General features: G+C 38.5%; 1 protein-coding gene across 3 annotated transcripts in view; it reads left to right on the forward strand.

Moving 5' to 3' along the window:
• NALCN (sodium leak channel, non-selective) overlaps positions 1–22,465 on the forward strand; it is a 295,723-nt gene that overhangs the window by 140,215 nt on the left and 133,043 nt on the right. For all 3 annotated transcript variants that reach the window (XM_021695963.1, XM_021695962.1, XM_021695964.1), the window contains one exon: positions 3,500–3,691. In XM_021695963.1, the coding sequence (XP_021551638.1) occupies positions 3,500–3,691 (192 nt within the window). The remainder of the gene's footprint in view (positions 1–3,499; positions 3,692–22,465) is intronic.

Below are 22,465 nucleotides of genomic sequence, written 5' to 3' on the forward strand. Positions count from 1 at the left end.
GAAGGGGCAAGCCAAGGGAACCTTTCACCTGAGGTGAAAACATGTTTGATGTGTTCAGAGAATAGCCTGAAGGCCAGCGTGGCTGGACTGGAATGAGCATAGGGCACCATTGTGCTGTAGGAAGAAATAAAGTTTCACAAAATGCTCTGGCTCTGACATACCCGGGTAATAATGATGACATTGGTGGGTATTTATTGTGCATTTACCATGTGTCAGGCACTGTGCCGAGTGCCTTGTGCTGTTTAGTACTCACCACAGTCCTGTGAGACAGAGTATACAATGCAAGCTGAGCTCCCAAGACATTTGATAACTTGCCCAAGACCACATAACTAGCAAGTGGTGGAAACTCATGACTAAGAAGTTTAATTTCGTAGTCTATATTCTTAGCCATGCAATTTCTAAAGTATCTCACTTGTAATGAACAGAGTGATCTTGAAGAGACAGACTTAGAAATATGACCAGGAAAGTGAGCTTTGGAAGTAGCCACAAAATGTTCTACAGTGCTTATCTTTGAGAGTATGGCTTACTTTATTCCATATCTGTAGGAACACAAAATCAAAAGGCTTTATTGGATAAACAGAGTGAAAAGGATATTTATCCCCAAATAAATGAAAAAGCATAATTAGAATCATTGATAAGGATTTTGCCTTTCCAGGGATACAGGCTTACCCCTTTGAAAATGCTGATCAAATCGGCCGTGTAGGAGTCGTGTTATGTTCTGTTTCTTCCAGCTAATGAAATATTAATTTATCAAAATTGCACAGATGTGCAGAGGCTGTTTTATTAGAATTTGGGATAGGACTCAAAATTACTTAGACAATCTTTTAAGTATGATTTTAACACAAGTGGAGAAAACCCACTGTTTTGAAAGCTGAGCTATAAAGCCAGTTAAATTGTTCCTGTAAACTTGCCTGGACTCAGCTGTTAACAATTAGATACTGAATCATTTATATCTGGGAATAACAAATCTGATAAGAATGTGAACACTTTCCATATTATTATTCTGGATATTAATATGAATGTTAATATTTTAACAGCTCTTATGATAAGGCTATTCACTTGTCATTTGGAAAGATGGCCTGAGTGTAGTATGTTCTGATTTGGAAACATACGTAAATTCTAACAGGAAGACTGGTAGCTTAACCATGTATGTAGCACAATGCTCATTTGGAACAACATGATTTTTCACATAAATTTTCTTTTTTCAGTATTGTGTGAAGGAATTAAAATTAACGACAAGGAAATACACATTTTCTCAGCTTCTTTAAACGTTTGTCCTTTAGTTTCCCATTCACGTGGCTACATTTGTATTCTGTAGACAGTAGGAATGATAAGGTTCACCATCAATATTTCCTGTTAATTCAGATTCTAGGGGAGTAAATGTGGCTCAGGTAGGCATGATGCAGAGGCTGAAATGGTATCAAAGGGACTCAGTCTATATGTTCACTCCCCTTTCTTCTCTGTCAGTATTATTAAGCTGGCTTTCTCCATCTAGTGGCAAATCTGTCTCCCAGGAGCTCAGGGCTTCGGTGGTGCTTACAGTAATGCCAACTGGAGATAAAAAATGCCACATCTTACAGGTCCAACAAAAGTTCCGAGGATGACTCAGGTCATTGTGAATATTCCCTCCAGGCCTGGATTGTGGACATCACGGAGTCCCTTTTGGACCTGGCGGACCAAGAGTGGAGCAGGAATAATTTGCCAAAGGAACATCAGGAACAGTAGGAAGCTAGGGAAGCTGGAAAAATCCAAACATATATATGTGTAAAAATTAAAATCTAGTTTAAAGCACTTCCTGTTCTTTACTATACTGAAAATAGACTATTCATTTTTCTTTTCCTAAGAAGACTTCACAGACACCTAAAGCTCTTATCAAACCGGCTTAGACACCATATATTATTATATTTATACTCACCATATTTTATTTATGCCCAGACCACAGTTTTCCTGTTTCCTATTTCCTATCTCTAAGTCTGTGATCTGCCTTACAATCAGTGGGCATACTTTAATTGGAAGCACTTTTTCTTCTCAGAGGCACATAAAAAAAATGTTAACATCTTAGACTTAATTAAAAAATTCTATTTTTCAGGGCGCCTGGGTGGCTTAGTTGTTAAGCATCTGCCTTCAGCTCAGGTCATGATCCCAGAGTCCTGGGATCGAGCCCCTCCTTGAGCCCTGCATCGGGCTCCCTGCTCCACAGGAAGCCTGCTTCTCCCCCTCTCACTCCCCCTGCTTGTGTTCCCTCTCTCACTGTGTCTCTGTCAAATAAGTAAATTAAATCTTAAAAAAAAATTTTTTTAATTCTATTTTTTCATTGCTTTATGCTTCAACTTTGGATTATATACTAATTTATACTTTTAATCTTATAAATATGCCCTTAAGAGCTATGCTCTATAAAAAAATTTTTTTAAGCTATGCCTTTGTATTATACTGCCTTTGCGATTACAGACATTGAACCTTATTTGTGCAACACAGTGTTTGACACATAATAACCAGTATTTGTTAAAGTGAATGAGCAAATGAATTTATTAATTGATAAGCAGCTATGGGGGGTGCATTTATATACTTGCAAAACATCTAAACATGTGTAGGTGTGTTTAGATGACAAGCTAAGCAGATATAACAAGGATCAAAAGTACAAGTCTTACATAAGACAGAAGTGTGTTTCTCTCCAGTAGTTGGTGGGTGTCCAGGAAAAGTCAGTGGCTCTGCTCCACACGGTCATGCAGGAAGCCAGCTGTTGAGGTGGACCAAATCTCTCAGCCTCTACACAAGGCTTCTATTTCTGGTCCAAAGGGACTACTCCATTTGTTTCTATTTCCCTGCCAGAGGAAGGCATAAAGAGTATCCAAGGCAAGTTGATTTACTTTAATGGGCGAAAAGTTGCAAATATTACTTCCTTTCATATTCCATCAGTCTGAACCTAGTCCCCTGGCCACACCTCACTACAAGTGGGACTGGAAAATGTGGTCTAAAGTCCTGCCTAGCCACTTGCTAGGCTAAAATTCTGATAGTTCTGTTATGTAAAGGGAGGGTAGAATGGATATTAGGGTATCAGTCTCAGGCATAAGTGAAGACTCCTTGTTAATAGACTTTTTAAAAAATGTTTTATATACAGTGATACATAAGAAGCTTTATTCTATGAGACAATATAGCTAATACTGAGCTAAACATTTTCTTCTACATTTGAACATTAGAAAAAAATCACTTTAATTTCAACAACATGTATTACTTAATGGCATTTTGAATTATCACATCGCATGTCAAAAAGCTTCAGTTTTCCTACATTCATTTGGGATTTATTGAGTTCTGGCTCAAGGCAGGCACTGAGCTAGACTGAGATCTTAGTTATGGTATTGTTACTTTTTGTCTGTAGCTGCTCAAATGGAAAAGTGCAATTTTTATGAAGTACTGTGAAAAATGAGGTTTTAGTGTGAACTTATTTAAGATTCAGTGTAAAAAAGTGATCAAGTACATATGTTTTTCTCTCCCACAACAGGTTCTTCGGGTAGTTCGACTTATTAAGATTTCACCAGCATTAGAAGACTTTGTGTACAAGATATTTGGTCCTGGAAAAAAGCTTGGGAGTTTGGTTGTATTTACTGCCAGCCTCTTGATTGTTATGTCAGCAGTTAGTCTGCAGATGTTCTGCTTTGTCGAAGAACTGGACAGGTTTACAACGTTTCCAAGGGTAAGAATAAAAAATGCAGCCAATTTAATTCCTTCTTCCTATTTTAGTAATAATGGTTAACATCAAAATAGTTTCCCTTTAAGAGTGGTTCAAAAATATAGCCATAATTTTGATAACTTAGAATAATTCAGTTTTGATATTTAAAATGGTCTCTTCTGCAGGGTGCAGGCATTTGAGCACATTTTCAGTATTGTGAGATTATACATCAATTCTAAAATTCTGGAAATAGTCTAATAGAATGAGATGCTGAAACCAGTCAAGATGAAAGCTAGGGTTCTCAGCACCTATAGATGAAAATATAATAGAATTTTTAAATAAAGTTTTTGTGTCTGTGAGAGTTATCATTTTAAAATCTGTTTTATAATTCATATATTTTTATGACAAGCATAATCTAGAAGGGGGTTTTGATTTTCAATGTAATAAAATTCATAAACTCTTCAGATTTTAAATGTCTTTAGAAGATTATCTAGTTCATGCCTCTGCATTATTATTAGAATTCACTTAGGCTATGAACGAAGTTAAAAATCAATCAATTCATAAACAGAACTCATGTAGAAAATATAGCTCTAATCAAGGATTCTGAAATTTAACTCCATGTGGATTTAGAAACATGAAAAAAATATAATGACCAAGACAAAAAAATATATATTCTTTCACCATAAGCTGAAATAACAAGGCCTATTATATGGGAAGGATAATCTTGGAGTAACAGCAGGATGTAATACATTTTTTAAAATAAGCTTTGAGGACAAAGGTGTCTGTACTCAAACTGGTAGACTAATAAAGCCTGGTTATTATTATTTTTTTAATCTTGTGCTAAATTTGTTACACATCACCAAGCATTTGTTGAGTGCGTATAAACAGCCAGGCAATTTTGGTGATCTTAGGACAGAAACACAACTACGTCCCTAGTTTTCAAGAAATTCTCAGTTGAAGGGGGTGCCCCGTAAGTAAACATGAAGCATGATAAAGGCAGGCTCAAGGTGCTCTGGGAACCCAGAGGTAAGGTCTGTAACCAGGAATGGAAAAGTCCAAGAAGGCTTCTTGAAGGAGGCAGTTACTAAAGAACAGTCGTAGGTAGCCAAGTATCCCAGGTTTGGGGAACAGCATATGCAAAAGGTCTGAGGTGAGCCATTCTTGTTCCAGAACTTAAAGGAGAAAGAAAGGTCAATGTGAGAGGAGGACATAAGACCAAGGAAGTTTTAAGTTGGATGAAAGTGTGATTGTGTTTAAATGCTGTTGAGAGAGCGAGGGCGAGGTTGAAGATGTATGAGACAGAGGACAGTAGCAAAATGTTCCCGGAGGGAGCATCCAGAGCACGGGCACAAAGACTGGTCTCAGTAGGTGTTGACTTGTCCTGTGTCCAGGTGGTGATATAGGACAGTGAGCCAAACTGAAAGTCACAGTGAGTCTTTGTTCACTTACTGCCACAGTGCAAGCAACAGGCAGAAATAAGCACCCGCTCCCAGCATTCCGTGTTCCCCACTGAACAGCACTGGGTGAGTGTCAGGTGGGAAAGCACAGATGTGGCAGGAAGAATAGAGAAAGATGCCTCAGTTGAGGCCCCTGATGATGCACCCTCAGAATAGAAGCACCTGAGCTAGGAATATGGCTGTGCATAAAAGCATGGTGGCCTGGAGTGGGGGGCGTGCGGAGTTTCTACCTCCAACTCCCTCCAGGGGCCTCCCCCATGAGCCCGTCAGGCAGAGCCTCCCCAGTGCCTGTGGTCAGGCCACGGGGGATGTGGTTGGCCCGGAGCCAGACTCTTCAACAAGAGGCTCAGCTCTTCCTGCAGGGCTGGGTGGGCAGATGTAGGCAGAGATGACAGTGATATCATTAAGCCCACCTTCTCTTAGTCTGCCCCCTCATGGGGGAAATGAAAATGGCAGAATGCCACTTTGAGAATGACACTGTCATTATCACAGCCCATCTCTGAGGCCGGGTTAATTCAGCACATAGTATTGAAGGCCCACTAAGGGTCAGCCATTGTTCTAGCAACAGGGGATCTTAAAAAGAAAACCACCCTCAGTCCGCTTCTTTATGAATACAGTCTTCTCTTAATTTCAAATCTTATCTTCATCTTCTACCATCTCCGCTAATCTCACGTCACTGATTTTATATCTCTTCCCCAAAACCTCTTTGAGCCGGACGGCTTTTGGAGTTCATAATATTCCAGATATTATAAGGGTGATATCACCCCCTTGTTGATCTGAATTGTTTGAATCAGCACATTGTAATCAACACACTAATGCTTCTTTAGCAAAACATCTTTGGACAAAGAAGGATAAATAAGGACAATAAATAAATCTTAGGTCAGATTGGATTTCTGCCACTAAATGAGCTACCAAAAAAAAAAGAAGGAAATATTTTAGGTATTTTCAAGAATTTTGGAATAGTGAAGTTGTGAGTCAGGGCCGTGGCATGCATAGGAAGGCATTGCGGATAGTCTGCACTTCTTGTCTTAGAGATCTGATTTCTTATTACCCCTCCAGCACTTTTTTTAAAAAAGATTTTATTTATTTATTTGACAGAGAGAGACACAGCGAGAGAGGGAACACAAGCAGGGGGAGTGGGAGAGGGAGAAGCAGGCTTCCCGTGGAGTAGGGAGCCCGATGCGGGGCTGGATCCCAGGACCCTGGGATCATGACCCGAGCCGAAGGCAGACGTTTAATGACTGAGCCACCCAGGTGCCCCACCCCTCCAGCACTTTTTGGCTGTATGACACCGGCCAAATTATTCTTGTAGCTTTTATTTTTTCACATCTAAAATCCGGGTAAAAATAGTATTTTCTTCATAGCATTGTGTGTATTGAATCATATACAAAAACAGCCCCACTCTGGGCTTAGAAAGCATTTTTCAAATGTTGTATTCTATGTAATATATTTGAAGTCGGTATTTTAGATTCTGTATGAAAGACCAGGCTGCTTCAGAGCCATCCGACTTAGCCCCATGGGATTTGCTCTATTTTTCCAGCCATAATAGTAATCAAGTAGCATTACGTTTTCAGGTCTCCAGTTACTCAATTGTGCCTTTCTGCCTGATTACTTTGACCATCTTAATGAAAGCAGCCCGGCGACTATGGGGCCCCCTAATCAGTGATTCTGCAGCTGACAGGGTTGACAGCCTAAATGTGTGAAATGACTAGGAGTAGATTTTTCCTTGCCCATGAACATAATTATGAGTTAAATCCCTGAAAAATAATCAAATTTTGCAAGAAATGTTAAAAAACATTGCAGCTACAAAAAGTAGTCATTATCATTCCCAGTCACATAAAGCACCAACCGTTGGTGCTACTTCCCTGATAGGAAATCAGAAGAGATGGTCAAAAACACATGACTGTCGATGTTAGATTTCTGTTAGGACACTCGTCTATGGGTCTTACCCCTTCCCTTCTTCTAGGACATCTCCTTCATTATACAGTGGTTGGGTATTGAGGTGGGTTGGTTAATTACAGTATTAGCCAGAGCGCACAACACACCATTGGTGGGAGCCAGCCTCCAAGATGGCCCGGACTCAAGTAAAGATGATAGAAACAAGTGCTGATTCATCTAGTTCCCATTTTACTTTGGGATGCATCATGTGATCTTTCTTACACATACTTAGACCTATGGGGTACAGGAGAGTCAACTGTGTACACACTCGAGAGATGCTGGGAGAACACCCGCCATGAAGAAAGGAGTCTAGCAAAGGTGGGTCCAGCCCGACTTGGCAAAACAGCCTCAGTCTTTGTGCCCAGGGAAGAATTTTCCTGTGGCTCTTTCTTACACCAGATCCTGAGCCAGCCATCTAGGTGGCATATTCTCCCTAGAGAAATAGGACTGGATATAAAACCACTGTTTAATTGGACTTGATTGCATCTTGGGCCCAGCTACCCTCTGTGAAACCCTCTAGGAGAACCTGACATGGACATGTGGAGATGATTTCCCCACCTACGTTCCAAGAAGAGAAGCTCAGAGGGGCAGAGGAAACAGCAATATGGACACACTAAGTGCCTGCCCAAGTGCCTGCCCACTGCTTGACCCTCTGACGGAGCTCCAGCCACACTGGAAGTCCCCAGCTACTTCCTGGAATACTTGAAGGTGAAGAGGTCCTAAAAACTTGCATTATTCCACAAGTTCCCTAATGGGTCTCCCTGCCTCAGTCAGCCGCTCTTCAATCATTCTCCATTTGCAGCAGAAATTAAACACCCTCCTGTTTAAAACGTTTCAAGGTCCTCCTTTCCCTCAAGATAACAAACATTTTAATATGGTTTCTGTATCTTTTTGTCTCCATCCCCAGTTACCTCGCTGGGCTCATATTTCAGGATTTCCCCTACCACATCTTTCAAAGGCAGAGAGGGCATCTGTCTTGTTCAGTAAATCCCCCCATGCTTAGCACAACACTTGCTAGTGAATGGGCTTTCATTGATGAATGAATAACAATGCTAGACCAAAGCAAATTTCTCCGATCCTTCCACACTGTATCAAATTCAACATCCCAGAGTCTTTCTTCCACTGCTGTCCCTTCCTCAAGGAACCACTTTACCCTCCATCACCCTAACCCTTATCCCATCTGAAATCTTTGCATAATTCTGTCAGAGTACTTTGGCAGGAAGTAGCAGAAATCTTGCCTCCCACTGACTTGAACAATTGGGAAATTTCTCACAAAATTCGAGATTAGGTAGATTAGGCAGAAAACCAAGATTCTGAATCTTTCACTGAAATGGTCTCAGTTGTGGGTTGAATTATGTGCCCCCCCAAAAAATGGTGAAGTACTCCGAAATGACTTTATTTGGAAATAGAGGTGATAAAATTCAAATGAGGTCATGAGGGCGGGCCCTGACCCAGTATGACTGATAGTTTCTAAAGAGAGGAGATTTGGACACAAACACAGACATACACAGAGGGGGGACGATATGAAGACACACGAGAAGGCAGCCATGTGATTGGGGTTTCATCTACCCACCAAGGACCTCCCAGGTTTGCTGGCAATCATCTGAAGCTAGAAGAGGCTGGGAGAATCTTTCAGAGGGAGCTTGGTCTTGCCAACACCTTGACTTCACACTGCTGAGCTGTGATATAGTAAATTCCCTTGTTTTCAGCCACTCAGTTTTGGTACTTTGTTAAAGCAGTCCAAGCAAACTACTGCAGTTGCTTTCTCCATGTGTTGTCTTCATGTATTAGCAAAACAGATGCAACATTTCCAGAATTTGCAATAAAATCTTGAGGAAGAAGAGGGTCATCCCCATCCAGGTCTCCTTCTTAAGAGCAAGGACACATTTCCCAGTACCATTTTCTACTATCCCCAGCAAACTTGCTGTCATCACTCATTGGCAGGATTGGGTAACTTGGTCATCCCTAAAGGAATCATTGGCAAGATGACCAGAGTCAACAGGATTGGCTTAGATTAATCATGTGGGAAGGGATGGCTATTGGAGAAACAACCACAAAACCCACTACAATGGTCAGATGCAGAGTTTGGACAAGATTTCTCTCACATCTCTCGCCTCCAAAGCTTTTATATGTCTGGTCCAAACAGGGTGTGTAAATAGACATGTGGTAGGAGGAGGGCTGGTGTTTAGTTTCTCTCACCAGAAGCATCTGGGCTCCAGCTCTTTGCCCACATAGTATCTGCAGAGCAGCTAGCATAGGGCCTGGCACAGAGTGGATTCCTGCTCTCCCTCTTTTTATGGCGGTTGTCACTTTCTGTTACACACCATCGACATTTATGCAAGCTTCTGTTGCCTCTACTAGACCACAAGAACTTGAGGGTGGCAGCTACGTGCTCTCCTCTCCCAAAGCACTTAACACAATGCCAATGTCATGGGGTCCAAAGCATCAGGAAGTAGAGTCGGGGCAGAAACAACCATTGGAGCCTCAGCAGATGGTCCCATGAGATGGAGAAGAGAACTTGACATTTGTTAATGGGGGGCGCGTGGGGAAAGGAAGATCTATTGATAGAATTTAATAAAACAACTTTGCCCTCTCAACTAATCACTTTCTCTCCTAATTTGGACCAAATGGACACTTCACCCAAGGAAGATCAAGTCTTGCTGTGAGGCAGGGTATTCCCCCCAGTTCTTCTTTTGTTGGGACTACTACCTTGTGTTACAAGGAGGACAATTAGATTAACTTTTCATGATGGAACAGCCTGTATAGATCATAAGGCCTAGTTGACAGGCAGGAGCCACCAGTCTTTCTTTAACAAAGACAAAGACAAGTTGTATGTTTCCCGTAGTTGTCTGACAAAAGCTCATGCTTTTTTTTTTTTTTTTTAAATATTTTATTTATTTTTTTGACGGAGAGAGACACAGCGAGAGAGGGAACACAAGCAGGGGGAGTGGGAGAGGGAGAAGCAGGCTTCCCGCCGAGCAGGGAGACTGATGCCGGCTCGATCCCAGCACCCTGGGATCATGACCTGAGCTGAGGACAGACGCTTAAGGACTGAGCCACCCAGGCCCCCTAAAGCTCATGCTTTTAAACATCCACTGTACATCTTCCTTCAGCTCAATATCTTTATTCCTTTTAATCTCCCACTAACATAACAATACACAGGCCTCATTTGTTTTCCAGTTCTACAAATGGGGAGTTTTCTAATTCATAAGCAATACATTACCATCTGTAAGAACAGGTACTCGAATTTTAATATATTATGTATTTCATATGTTTTCTTACTTTGCATTCTCTCAATGCTAATTACTTGCTCTGTTGAATTTTCACTTATAAAATCATGTCCAAAGCAGTTATATAATATAAGCAGTAAATGCTATAAAACACTTAATTACAAATTAATTTCCCTGTCTCCTCTCACCACCAAAATGGCTAATCATGCTTTTAGTTGTACTGAAAGAATTACTGAGAAATTGAAAGAAACAACTTGCTCCCTAATTTTTTTTTCATTTTTTTGCCAAATATAGAGAGTCTGACTGTATTTCTAATAAATTCAAGGTATAGTTTATCTTCAAAAGTATAGTTACTAGTTCAATCTTTATTAATTTTTGTTTTATTCTTTCACATATTTTTAATTTTTCAGGGAATATTTCAGACATGCAAAGAGATGTAAAGACTAATAAAGTATATTCTTCTGTGGCCATACGTAGCTTAACAAGCATGTTAGTAGTGGATCTCAAGTCCTTGAGTGTCCCTTCCTTCTCACTCCCTTCCCTTTCCTGGAGAAACACTTTTCTGAATTTGCTGCTTATGTTCTTAGTGCATTCCTTTATGTTTTAGTGTATGTAGAAGCATCAACTGAAAATCACATACCTTTATGCATAATTTAAACCTACCTTATATGGTCTCAAACTGTGCTGTTTCTTCTTCTAATTGCTTTTTTTTTTTTTTGGCTCAACACTATGTTTGTGAGATTTACTAACGAGTACATATACTCATTTTATTTTTCTTGTGCTTTAATAAACAACTATATATTGCATTATATTTACAATGCACTATTCATATGAACACTTCACAATTTGTTTTCCCATTCTCCTGTGTAAATAGGACTTATGACTATGATGGAATTTCACGTCTGTGAATAGGCTACTAATCAGTTAATTTGGAGTCTGTCAGAAAGGAGATTATCTTGGGTGTGCCTGACCCACTCAGAGGGACTGGGCTCTTAGTAAGAGGCATTTGTTGTAAGAGTCTCTTGTTGGCTTTGAAAAAGTAAGCTGTCATGTTAAAGGGCCATGTGGCTAGGTCTTGAGGGTAGCCATTAGGGGCTGTGTGCTTCAAGAATGCAAGATCCGGGCGCCTGGGTGGCTCAGTTCGTTAAGCAACTGCCTTCGGCTCGGGTCATGATCCCGGAGTCCCGGGATCGAGTCCCGCATTGGGCTCCCTGCTCCGCGGGAAGCCTGCTTCTCCCTCTCCCACTCCCCCTGCTTGTGTTCCCTCTCTCGCTGTGCCTCTCTCTGTCAAATAAAGAAATAAAATCTTAAAAAAAAAAAAGAATGCAAGATCCTCTGTCCTGCAACCATAGGAATTGAATTCTGAGAACAGTCTGAATGGGGGTTGAAGAAACTCCAAATGAGACCACAGCCCAGCCTACAGCTTGATTTCAAGTTCTGAGATCCTGAGCAGAGAACCCAGTTACACTGTACCCACATCTCTAACCTACAGAAACTGCAAATAATAAATTGGTATTGTTCTAAGGTGCTGAATTTGTGATTATTTGTAACCCAGAAATACAAAACTAATGCATGCAGGTTTTGGATATTTGTTTCTCATATTTTGTGACTCCAAATAGTGCTGCTCTGAACATTGCAAGTGAACTTGTACACATGTGAAATTCTGCACGTGTGGATGTTTTGGGGGGATATGTAGCTAATAATAGAATTGCTGAGTCTTAGAATAAAGATAACTCAACTTTAGCGGGTACTGATAATCTTGCATTCCGGTGTAATTTCCCCAGTGTATCTGCCAACAGTGGTACATGAGAATGTTCTCTGCTTCACAACTCAGCAACACTTGGTCTTGTCAGGCTGTGTTTTGCTTTCAACATTTAGCTCTTCATTTAACCTAAATTGATTTTTGTGGTTGCTGTGAGATAGGGAGCAATCTTATTTAATTTCCTTTCATATCCTTTGGATAACCCATTGTCACAGTACCATTTATTGACTAGTCTATCCATTCCATATGGTTCTTCTTGCTGGCTATGTCAGAATAGGATTCCATATATGTGTGTCCTGGTAAAGACACACAAACTCCTTTTTCATCTCCTTTTGCCATGAAAAAAAAACTTTGTTCATCAATCTCTGATGAAGCCCAAAGACTATCCAGCCTTACTCGAGTATCTCAGTTAGCAGCCTCCAGCTTTCAAGGGTCTGTGAATTTGCCCGTTGGGCCTGACAGTATATGAAAAACCAAAGGCTAGCAGTGACCATAAATTCCCTAAGATTGCCTTTTTTTGACCCAAGCTGCTTATCAGCTTTTAGTCCCAGGGTTTCCATTACTTCCTTGGGACCTTAACTAGGCCTTTAAAAGGATGTTTGTTGTATTTTAACCAGAATTTGGAATGGGGGATTATCAGTTTTTTCCCATATATGATCAGACACTGAGGTTCACTAGTATAAGTTTTGAGAATTAAAAAACCCATTCCATTGATTATCTTTCAGATGGATAGATTTCTTTTTTTTTCCTATAGACACAATGTGAGACCAGGCCATCCCAACATCTACCTTCACCATCTGCAGCTTCATATTTGTTTGCATTACAGATATTGTCTCCTCTTGATTCTCATAACCTCATGTTGGTGCTCCCCTAATTGAAATCCATTGTCCACAAAACATCAGATACATCCATTCACAGTGATTGACTAAATAAATTGTGTATGTGTTTTGTTGCTGTTTATAATTCAGCCCACATTCTCTGTGTGATGCAACTATGAGGTGTCCACACTTGAACAAACATACTAACTGTCGTCTTTAACTTGTAACATAGTTAAGAGTGTAAGGAAGAGGTCAACTTATCCCATAGTAGACACATAAGAAAGAACTCAAATAAGCCAGGGCGCCTGGGTGGCTCAGTCGGTTAAGCGTCTGCCTTCGGCTCAGGTCATGATCCCGGAGTCCTGGGATCGAGTCCCGCATCGGGCTCCCTGCTCGGCGGGGAGTCTGCTTCTCCCTCTGCCCCTCGCCCCTCTCATGCTCTCTCTCTCTCTCATTCTCTCTCTCAAATAAATAAAAAATCTTTAAAAAAAAAAAAAAAAAGAACTCAAATAAGCCAGAAGGTGAAATACGATATCAAAGATGTGCTGGAGAATATTTTAAAATTCTGGGAACCTACTGTGTGCTAAGCACTGAGCTTCCAAATATCACCTAATTTTATTTATTTTTTATTTTTTATTTTTTTTTAAGATTTTATTCATTTATTTGAGAGAGAATGAGCTAGAGAGAGAGCATGAGAGGGGGGAGGGTCAGAGGGAGAAGCAGACTCCCTGCCGAGCAGGGAGCCCGATGCGGGACTCGATCCCGGGACTCCAGGATCATGACCTGAGCTGAAGGCAGTCGCTTAACCAACTGAGCCACCCAGGCGCCCTATCACCTCATTTTAATAAGAGGAAGGGTTTGCTTTCAGGGATGGAGGTCTGCAAAGCTATATGAAGAGTGGTCTTTAGGGATGCGTATGGTTTCAACAGATAAGAACTTGGATAATAGCATTAGATAAGAGTATCCCTTATCAGGAAGACAGAATGAGTAAATCAGAGACATAGAGAATCACAGGGCCTGGTGGGACAGATGAGAAAGGAACTGCAGTGTTCGTTTGGAGCCAGACAATAGGGTGTTTTCTGAGGTTGGGATTGTGACACGGCGAGCTGTTGAAGATTTCACTCTTTTCTTTTCTTTCTGGAGAATAAAAGAAGAGCTATTTTAAGGAAGGTTACACTGGCAGAAATATTACTTCTCTGAGGAGGTATTTTCATTGAACAAAATTCATTTTTATTGACCAAAGACAAAACTTTATAACTGAGGAATTTGCAGCACCATCAGGGCAGGAAGGGAAGTAATTTTTTATTTTCTCTGTGTGGCCATTACTCTGTCAAATCTTCTACAGTCTCTTAAAGTTGGTCCCATCTAAGGCTTTAGGCCAAATTCATCCATGTCTGGATCTGGCTCTGTAATAGAAACTAGTACCCTGCTTTAAATTTTAAAGCATAAAGTGATATAACTTAATGTAACCATCTGCCCCCCAAAAAGCTGTAAAATTAACTTTATTTTCTTTCCACTATAACATTAGAGGGGTTGGTTGGGTTTTTTTGTTTTTTGTTCAGTTTTTTGTTTTGTTTTGTTTGTTTTGCTTTTTCTGCTCCTAGTTGAATTTCTTTCTGTGGTGATTCATCAGTGGCATAGTGATAAAATAATATCCAGTGTACTTCCTTTTAAAGGGCGACTTTAGGGCGCCTGGGTGGCTCAGTTGGTTAAGCGACTGTCTTCGGCTCAGGTCATGATCCTGGAGTCCCGGGATTGAGTCCCGCATCGGGCTCCCTGCTCAGCGAGGAGCCTGCTTCTCCCTCTGACCCTCCCCCCTCTCATGTACTCTCTCTCATTCTCGCTCTCTCAAATAAATAAATAAAATCTTTAAAAAAAAAAAAATAAATAAAAAAAAATAAAGGGCGACTTTAACGCAGCATGAATCACACAGAGACATCTGTCTTTTCCATTGTGTGTTGACATCATTAGTCCACTGAACTGCAGTTATCAGAATTATTCCTTGAATAAAGCATCCTTGTATTCCAACCCTGAATCCCAGATGGGCACTCTTTTGGGGAGGAGCTTTTTTGCACCTCATCATATTTTGGTTTTCTACCAATTTCTCATTTGCAGTTTTCCAACTATTAACTGCCGTATTACATTACTATTATTTTAATAATCAATCTACTCCATTCCACCAACTTCAGAAATAAATGAGAGCCATTAATGAGGAATATTTGCCTCAGTTAAGATGAACTTCTGTAAGGATATTTTCTGATGAGAAGGTGACTATATTATTAAATATTTTGTTGAGTCTTGCCTACAGAAAAAAAAAAATACTGTCTGTGATTAGACATTTCAACTGTCCTCTCATGACTACCTAAATTCCCCATCATTAAAAATAGACTCGTAGTACATATTTTAGAGGATGTGCTGCAATGTAACAGGCAATATAATACAACAAGTGGTCTACTTAGGGGTGTTCTTAAATGTCATGGAAACCCAATTTCTCAGCATGACCACTAAATACCTAGCAGTAATCACATAGCCCAACATACAAGGGTGCTTTAGTAAATGATTCGGGCATTAACTGAACACTAAATACTCACTTTTCTGTATTGCACTGAAAGTTTAAAAACAGGCCCCTTTTATTTTGTGAATCCCTTGATTGATTTTTGTAGGTAAAATTGATTTTACTGCTTTCGTGTTTTAACCTCCATCGTGGTTTTATAAGTGATTAATCTACTACCTTTATTATACGTTTGCATTTACCTGTGAGGTTTTCTTCTTTTCATAATTTTCTTCTCGTTATAGCGTTTTCTCTCCACTCAAAGAATTTCCTTTAATGTTTCTTATAAGGCTGGCTTAGTGGTGATGAAATCCTTTAACTTTTGTTTGTCTGAGAATCCCTTTATCTCTTCTTTATTGTGAATGATAACCTTACTGGTTGAGTATTACTTGTTGCAGCTTTCTTCCTTTCAGCACTTTGAATATATCATGTCTCTTCTTGACTGCAAATTTTTGCTGACAAATCAGCTGGTAGCCTTATGGGGGTCCCCTTGTATGTAACTGTTTTACTGCTTTTAAAATTCTCTCTTTATCACTACTTTTTGCCATTCTAATTATTACATGTCTTGGTGGACCTTCTTGGATTAATCTTGTTAGAAACTCTGTGCTTCCTGGATCTAGATGTCTGTTTCCTTCCCCAGACTAGGGAAAATTTTAGCAATTATTTCTTCAAATAAGATTTCTGCCCCCTTCTCCTTCTCTTCCTCTGAAATCCCAATAATGTAAATGTTATTATGCATGATGATGTCGCTGAGTTCCCTAACTCTATTCTCATTTTTTTTTTTAAGATTTTATTTATTTATTTGACAGAGAGAGACACAGCAAGAGAGGGAACACAAGCAGGGGGAGTGGGAGAGGGAGAAGCAGGCCTCCTGCCGAGCAGGGAACCCGATGCAGGGCTCGACCTCAGGACCCTGAAATCATGACCTGAGCCAAAGGCAGACACTTAATGACTGAGCCAGCCAGGGACCCTTCTATTCTCATTTTTTATTATTCTTTTTTGTCTTTGCTGTTCAGCTTGGTTACTTCCATTACCCAGTCTTCCAGATTGCTGATCTGTTCTTCTACATCCTCTAATCTACTGTTGATTCCCTCTAGTATATTTTTGTTTGTTTGTTTGGGTTTTTTTTTTTTTTTTTTCCCCTCTAGTATATTTTTTATTTCTGTCATTGAGTTCTTCATCTCTGGTTCATTTTTTAATATTTTATATCTTTTTGTTGAAGGTCTCACTGAGGTCTTCCACTCTTTTCTCAAGTCCAATGAATATCTTTATAATCATTACTTTGAATTCTTAATTAGGCATATTGCTTATGTCTGTTCATTTAGCTCTTTTGCTGTGATTTTATCCTGATCTTTCATCTCAAACATATTCCGCTATCTCCTCACTTTGTCTAACTTTCTGTGTTTGTTTCTATGTATTTGGAATGCCAGCTACATCTCCTGATCTTGAAAGTAGTAACCCCAATTGCAGTTTTGAATATTCTACTTAGTCAGTTCTTTGTAACTCTCTGCAAAAATACAAAAAGTAATATATACAGTAATACATATATATACACATTACATATATGCATATATATATATATTAATATATATACATGTTACAGAGAGATAAAACCAACTGCCAAATTATTGCCAGTATCTGAAATCGCTTATTATTAACTATTCCATATATGGGATTAAACCCAGGACCACTTAATGTAATGCATAGATTCATTCTTTCTTACTGCCCACCCCTTGGGTGTAATACCCAGAGTGTCAGTGAACCCTGAGCTGAGCTGCCTACCCATGCAGAGGACTGTCTCCAGCCTTCTTGAACATCTTCTCTATAAATCAATTTTTTAAAAACCTTAATTTTCAGGAAACATGATGGGATAAAGTTTATGTATGCACATGAGTGAGCTGAGTACATGTGTGTGCAGACTGGGGGTGAGGGGGTGAGGGCAGCTGTACTAGGCAAATGGAAATGAACAGCTTACATCCTTTTATCCTGTATAATGCAATACAAAAAGGGAAAAATAGTAGAGGCCAGGCAGGGACTAGATATAGAAAGAATCCTGGTAGCTAGTTCAGGATTTGGTCTGTAGTATTGCTTCCATTGTTTTTGTTGTTATTTTAGTTTTCCACATGCATTTTATTCAATTCAGAATCCTAGGGAGAAGGCAGTGGGCAAAGGACAAAAATCCTGCTTCAAACCAACAGAGATGTACTGGATACATTGCTGTAAGAAAAACTAGAGATTCGATGATAAAGTATGCATATTTAATATGAGTGACAAAATAATTCCGCTAATAGTGTGGACAATACCACATATCCTTTCTCTTTGGATAAGCCACATTTTTCAGGCTGAGTGAAAAGAGGCAGTAAAACCAATGGGACTTATGAAAAGACATGGCAAAATAAAAGAAAGGGGGCACTGTCTTGGAATGCAAGGAAGAATATATTTCTGCATTATCTAACTATATAAAAATGATTAAAGTAGTCTTAAAATTGCTGCCACTTCAACAAGACATGCAAAGAAATGTTTATTATATTTGATCCTATTCCAAAAAGAATATAATGTGTCGATAAGGATTATAGCCAGATCAAATAAATTTAAGCCAAATTTAAGAGAATTAATCTAAAGGGAAAACAAAATCAAAATTACAGTGAACACAAAAACGAAACCCAAAACACAAAAGTGCACCATGAAGACATCCGTGTTTGCTGGAGTTGAGGCACAAGGGTGACTCCAGTTTTTCTAACAAATACAGACTTAGGTAGATGAAAAGTGATAATAAGGTAAAAACAAACTACTTTGTAGAGAAGCATAATTATTCCTGATTAAGTCAAGGAAGACATTTCCCCAGGGGTCATTATTACTGATAGTAATAATTACTGTATATGAAACTTTTTACATGCGTGGCCCTTATAACAAGAAGGTTCCATAGAGAGAGAGAAGTACACATATACACACATAGATATCCACATATATCTAATGTAATCCCCAAAAAACCTATTAAGGAAGTATTTTCCCCACATTATAGATGTTATAATAAAAAGAAAAAGCAGTGAGGAGCATCATCAAAAATTGGTGAGAACCAACAAGAGAATGTACAAGGCTACTATAATAAAGAGTGTGATTTAGGGTTAACATACAAATGAATGGACAAACATGCATTAAAAAGACATCTGGCAAAGAAAGTATCACAATGAGTGATTACAAGACTAATTATTATCAAACAAGCGATATTGGGGATACCAGAGTCTCCCTGTACTCTGTATCAAAATGCCTTCCAGATGAATTATAGCAAGGATATTTGAAGTGTGAAGAGGTGAAAAACAAAGAGAAAATATCATCTTTCATCTTGGATGGTCAAGAAATTTCTAGGCCTCAGGGAATGAATTTGACTTTTCAAACAAGTCAAAAATAACCACCATAAATAATTTTTAAGAACAAAGGAAAACATGAAGATACAACATTAATTTATAATGCATGTCAGAAAGAAAGTGTTGAATGGACAAGATCTGTATGTTATTTTTATTTTTGGCTAATGGTGATGAGCATTGCTGGCAGAAAGCCCTCTCAGACATTGCATGGGGCAATGAACATTTGTGGAACTCTTCTGGGAATCGTTTTTCATTATATATGAAGACACCAAAAAGCATTTTTTCTCTTTGATCTAGTGATTGCATTTCTAGAAATCTACTCCAGGAAAATAACCAGAGATGCACACAAAGATTGATCTTTAAAAAAAATGCTCTTTGTAGCATTGTGAAAATTTTGAGACAACTTTAATGTCCAACCACCATGGAATGTCTAAATAAATTTTAAATGTGGTGGCATGTCATACAGTTATCAAAACTATATTTTTACAGCCTAACTTATGAGGTAAGCCATGCATGACACTCATGGAGGTGATAAAATATTAAGCAAAAAAGCGTAATAACAACTATGTTTGTAGCTGAATTCAGTTTTGTTTCAAATACATATAAATGCCCCGACAAAAATATATAATGTGTCCCTTTATATATCTACTCTTACCAGAGACATAAAAGTTGCAGAAGACTAATTTTAGTTATATAATAAGACTAATTTTAGTTCATGACTTATAAAATCAGCCTTTATTAAAGTCAAATCATTTCAATTAAACGTTTATTTGTAAACAACTATCAAATCTATTTTTTAAGGTATCAGAGTGCTAAAGAAGCACTATCAGAACAGAGGCAAGGCTTTGAAATCTGTATTTGTGATAGAAAAGAGCAGACAATATAATTTGCAGTAAAGCTCATTATTTGTGAACTTAGTGAAGAAAAATGATAATTCAAAGCCCATTCAAAGAGAACAAACAATGACAAACTCCATTTCTAAAGTGTAGGTTTAAAAAAAAGAAAATGCAAAACTATAAGCTTTTTCTGACCATAGTTGCTTTCTATTTGAAGCCACATAGAAAAACCTTGTTCTTGAGCATTGTTATACAAACCAATGGTAAGAAAACACTGAAATTTCCTGTGTAGACTCCGTGGTACTTTCGTTACAGAACTTTTCTTGATAAATCCTCAGCTCATTTAACAACAGGACATACTTCTGCGCTTTTAGGAGCCCTGTTTCTTTTGTATATATTACTAAATCTTTATTACACCAAAAGTAAAATGTCAACTTTCATCTGTGATTTTATGGCACATATTTGCCAGTGAAATGCATCATTTACATCATGAAAATTTAATATGACTGACATTAGCAAAATCACTAATTAAGAAATAGGGCATAAATACTCCCAGAAACTTGACAGTCTGTTCTATGAAGAAAATTAATTCAGAAGTTTCCTATTTGCATAAACCTCCAGGTCTCATTTTCACAGCTGTTTGTTCTGTCAGCTAGATGGTTGCATTTCAAAATTATTTTAACATAATCGGTGGGAAGTATACCTTTCAACTAAAAATATCATGCTCTGCAAGAAAGATTGATTGTTAGAGGAAAAATTTAAGTTCATTCAGTTCATCTTGATCTTTTTTCCTTAAGATAAATGTTTCTAATATAGGAACTTTAACCTTTACGTCGTAAATGATTAATATATTTTTATTATTAAAACAAATTAAAATTCTGTCATTTTAGATTTTCATGAAAATGAAAGCGTTATATTCTTTCCATGTGGAAAAATGTTAATGAGTGGAGTTTATTTTAGCAAAGAATAGAAGATACTGGAGATATCTACTTTTCATTAATCAGTTGAGCATAATTGGAGTTTTGTTTTTTTTTTTTTTTTTTTATTTGACAGAGAGATAGCGAGAGCAGGAACACAAGCAGGGGGAGTGGGAGAGGGAGAAGCGGGCCTCCTGCCGAGCAGGGAGCCCGATGTGGGACTCGATCCCAGGACCCTGGGATCATGACCTGAGCCGAAGGCAGATGCTTAACGACTGAGCCACCCAGGCGCCCATAATTGGAGTTTTAGACACATACCCCAGTACTGTGTAAGACAAAGAAGGTAAACGTTTTAAATATTTCTAAAATTTAAATATTACATTGTTTGTTTCAGTAATTTAGATTATGAAAGGAAATCAGCAATTATTAGATGTCTTGTACCTGCAGTGTTCAAAAGGACAGCAGGAATTTGAAGGCAACAAATCCCAGCAGAGTCCCAGTGACCTTTTGCTACCTGCAGGCCTAGGTTAATCATGTAAGGCCTCTGACTACAGTACATACAGTAATCATTCACGGGGCTATTGCTCACGTTGTTCTACATAATGGACAATAAACTGCTTCGGGAGCTGGAAAGCACCATGTAAATGCTAGTCATGGTTCAGCGTCTCTCCTCATGTCATTTTAATCTTATCCTGAAAGAAATCCCGGGAGACTACAAATCCATGATTTTGTCTGCATTGTCCGTTATGGTGTTATAGTTATAAGTGAACCCAAGCATGGCCGTTTAAAAGAAAAGAGATGTTTGGATACACCTACAGACACTTTCAGGATGAGAAAAAGATTCACTGGCTTTTGCAAATGAGTTTCTGCCATCTTTCCTTTTACTCTTGAAATTATATTTAAGTGTAAGTAATTTGCTGCTGGAGTAGGCATAATGTTCTGATGTCTGCTTTGCTTCTAATTACATTCAAGCTCATTTTGACATTTAAGGCCAATTACTTTAGTCTCGATTCAGTAAGGCTTTTCCATAGTGGTCTAAAATTTGACCAATAAACAGACTTGCCCCCCTCCTTTTTACTTGTTTAAATGGAATGCTTGGCAACAAGCACATTTTAGGAATTATAGAAGTGAAATAAATAATGTGGGTTCATTTTGGAAAAAAAGCAAAGAACTGCTTGGTCTTTTTTGTCAATATAAAAGGCAGTCACAGAATTAATTAAAACCTCCAGTTTCAACTTTTATTTCTTTCTCAGTGACAAGGAATAAGGCATAATTGTTTTATAGAGATTAGTATTTTAAATATTTCACTTCTACTAACAACAAAAGTAATTGGTTTCAACAGATCTCAAATTCCAAAAGAGTTCATATAAAGAGAGAGACCCACATGGCTCCAAAACCTTTACCATTTAAAAGTCACTGGTAACTAAACTTTCCAGAACACGGCCCTATAACAAAATCCAGTCCGTGTTTCACTGTGTTTTCAGATCTCAGTGTATGTGATAACTTCAAGCACAGATCCTCTTTTACTTAGCTGTCTATTATCAATCCATTTGCAAACAACATGATTTTTACTGTTTACTCAGTAAATACCCAGATGAATTAACAGCACCGAAAGGCAATTTTTCAGTTTCTATTAGTAACAAAACATTTACCGTAGCCTTTTTCTGTAATTTACAGGTAAAATATAGTCTGGGAAGATGGACTGGAAAATATATTGCATGAAAACCAAGTTTTCAAATTGACAGCCAGTACCAATTAATAGATCATAAAATAGAGACACTTAACAGCTATCGAGCATATGAAGGGAATTATTTAGTCCAAAGATAAAATGATGCCACCAAAACCAGTCACACTTTCAAAATCATGTATCTAAAAGGAAGTATCTTCTTAAAAATATAGTTTATCCAATATAATTTTGAACTTC

Source organism: Neomonachus schauinslandi, chromosome 3, assembly GCF_002201575.2.
Source record: "Neomonachus schauinslandi chromosome 3, ASM220157v2, whole genome shotgun sequence".
NCBI classification, from domain to species: Eukaryota; Metazoa; Chordata; class Mammalia; order Carnivora; family Phocidae; genus Neomonachus; species Neomonachus schauinslandi.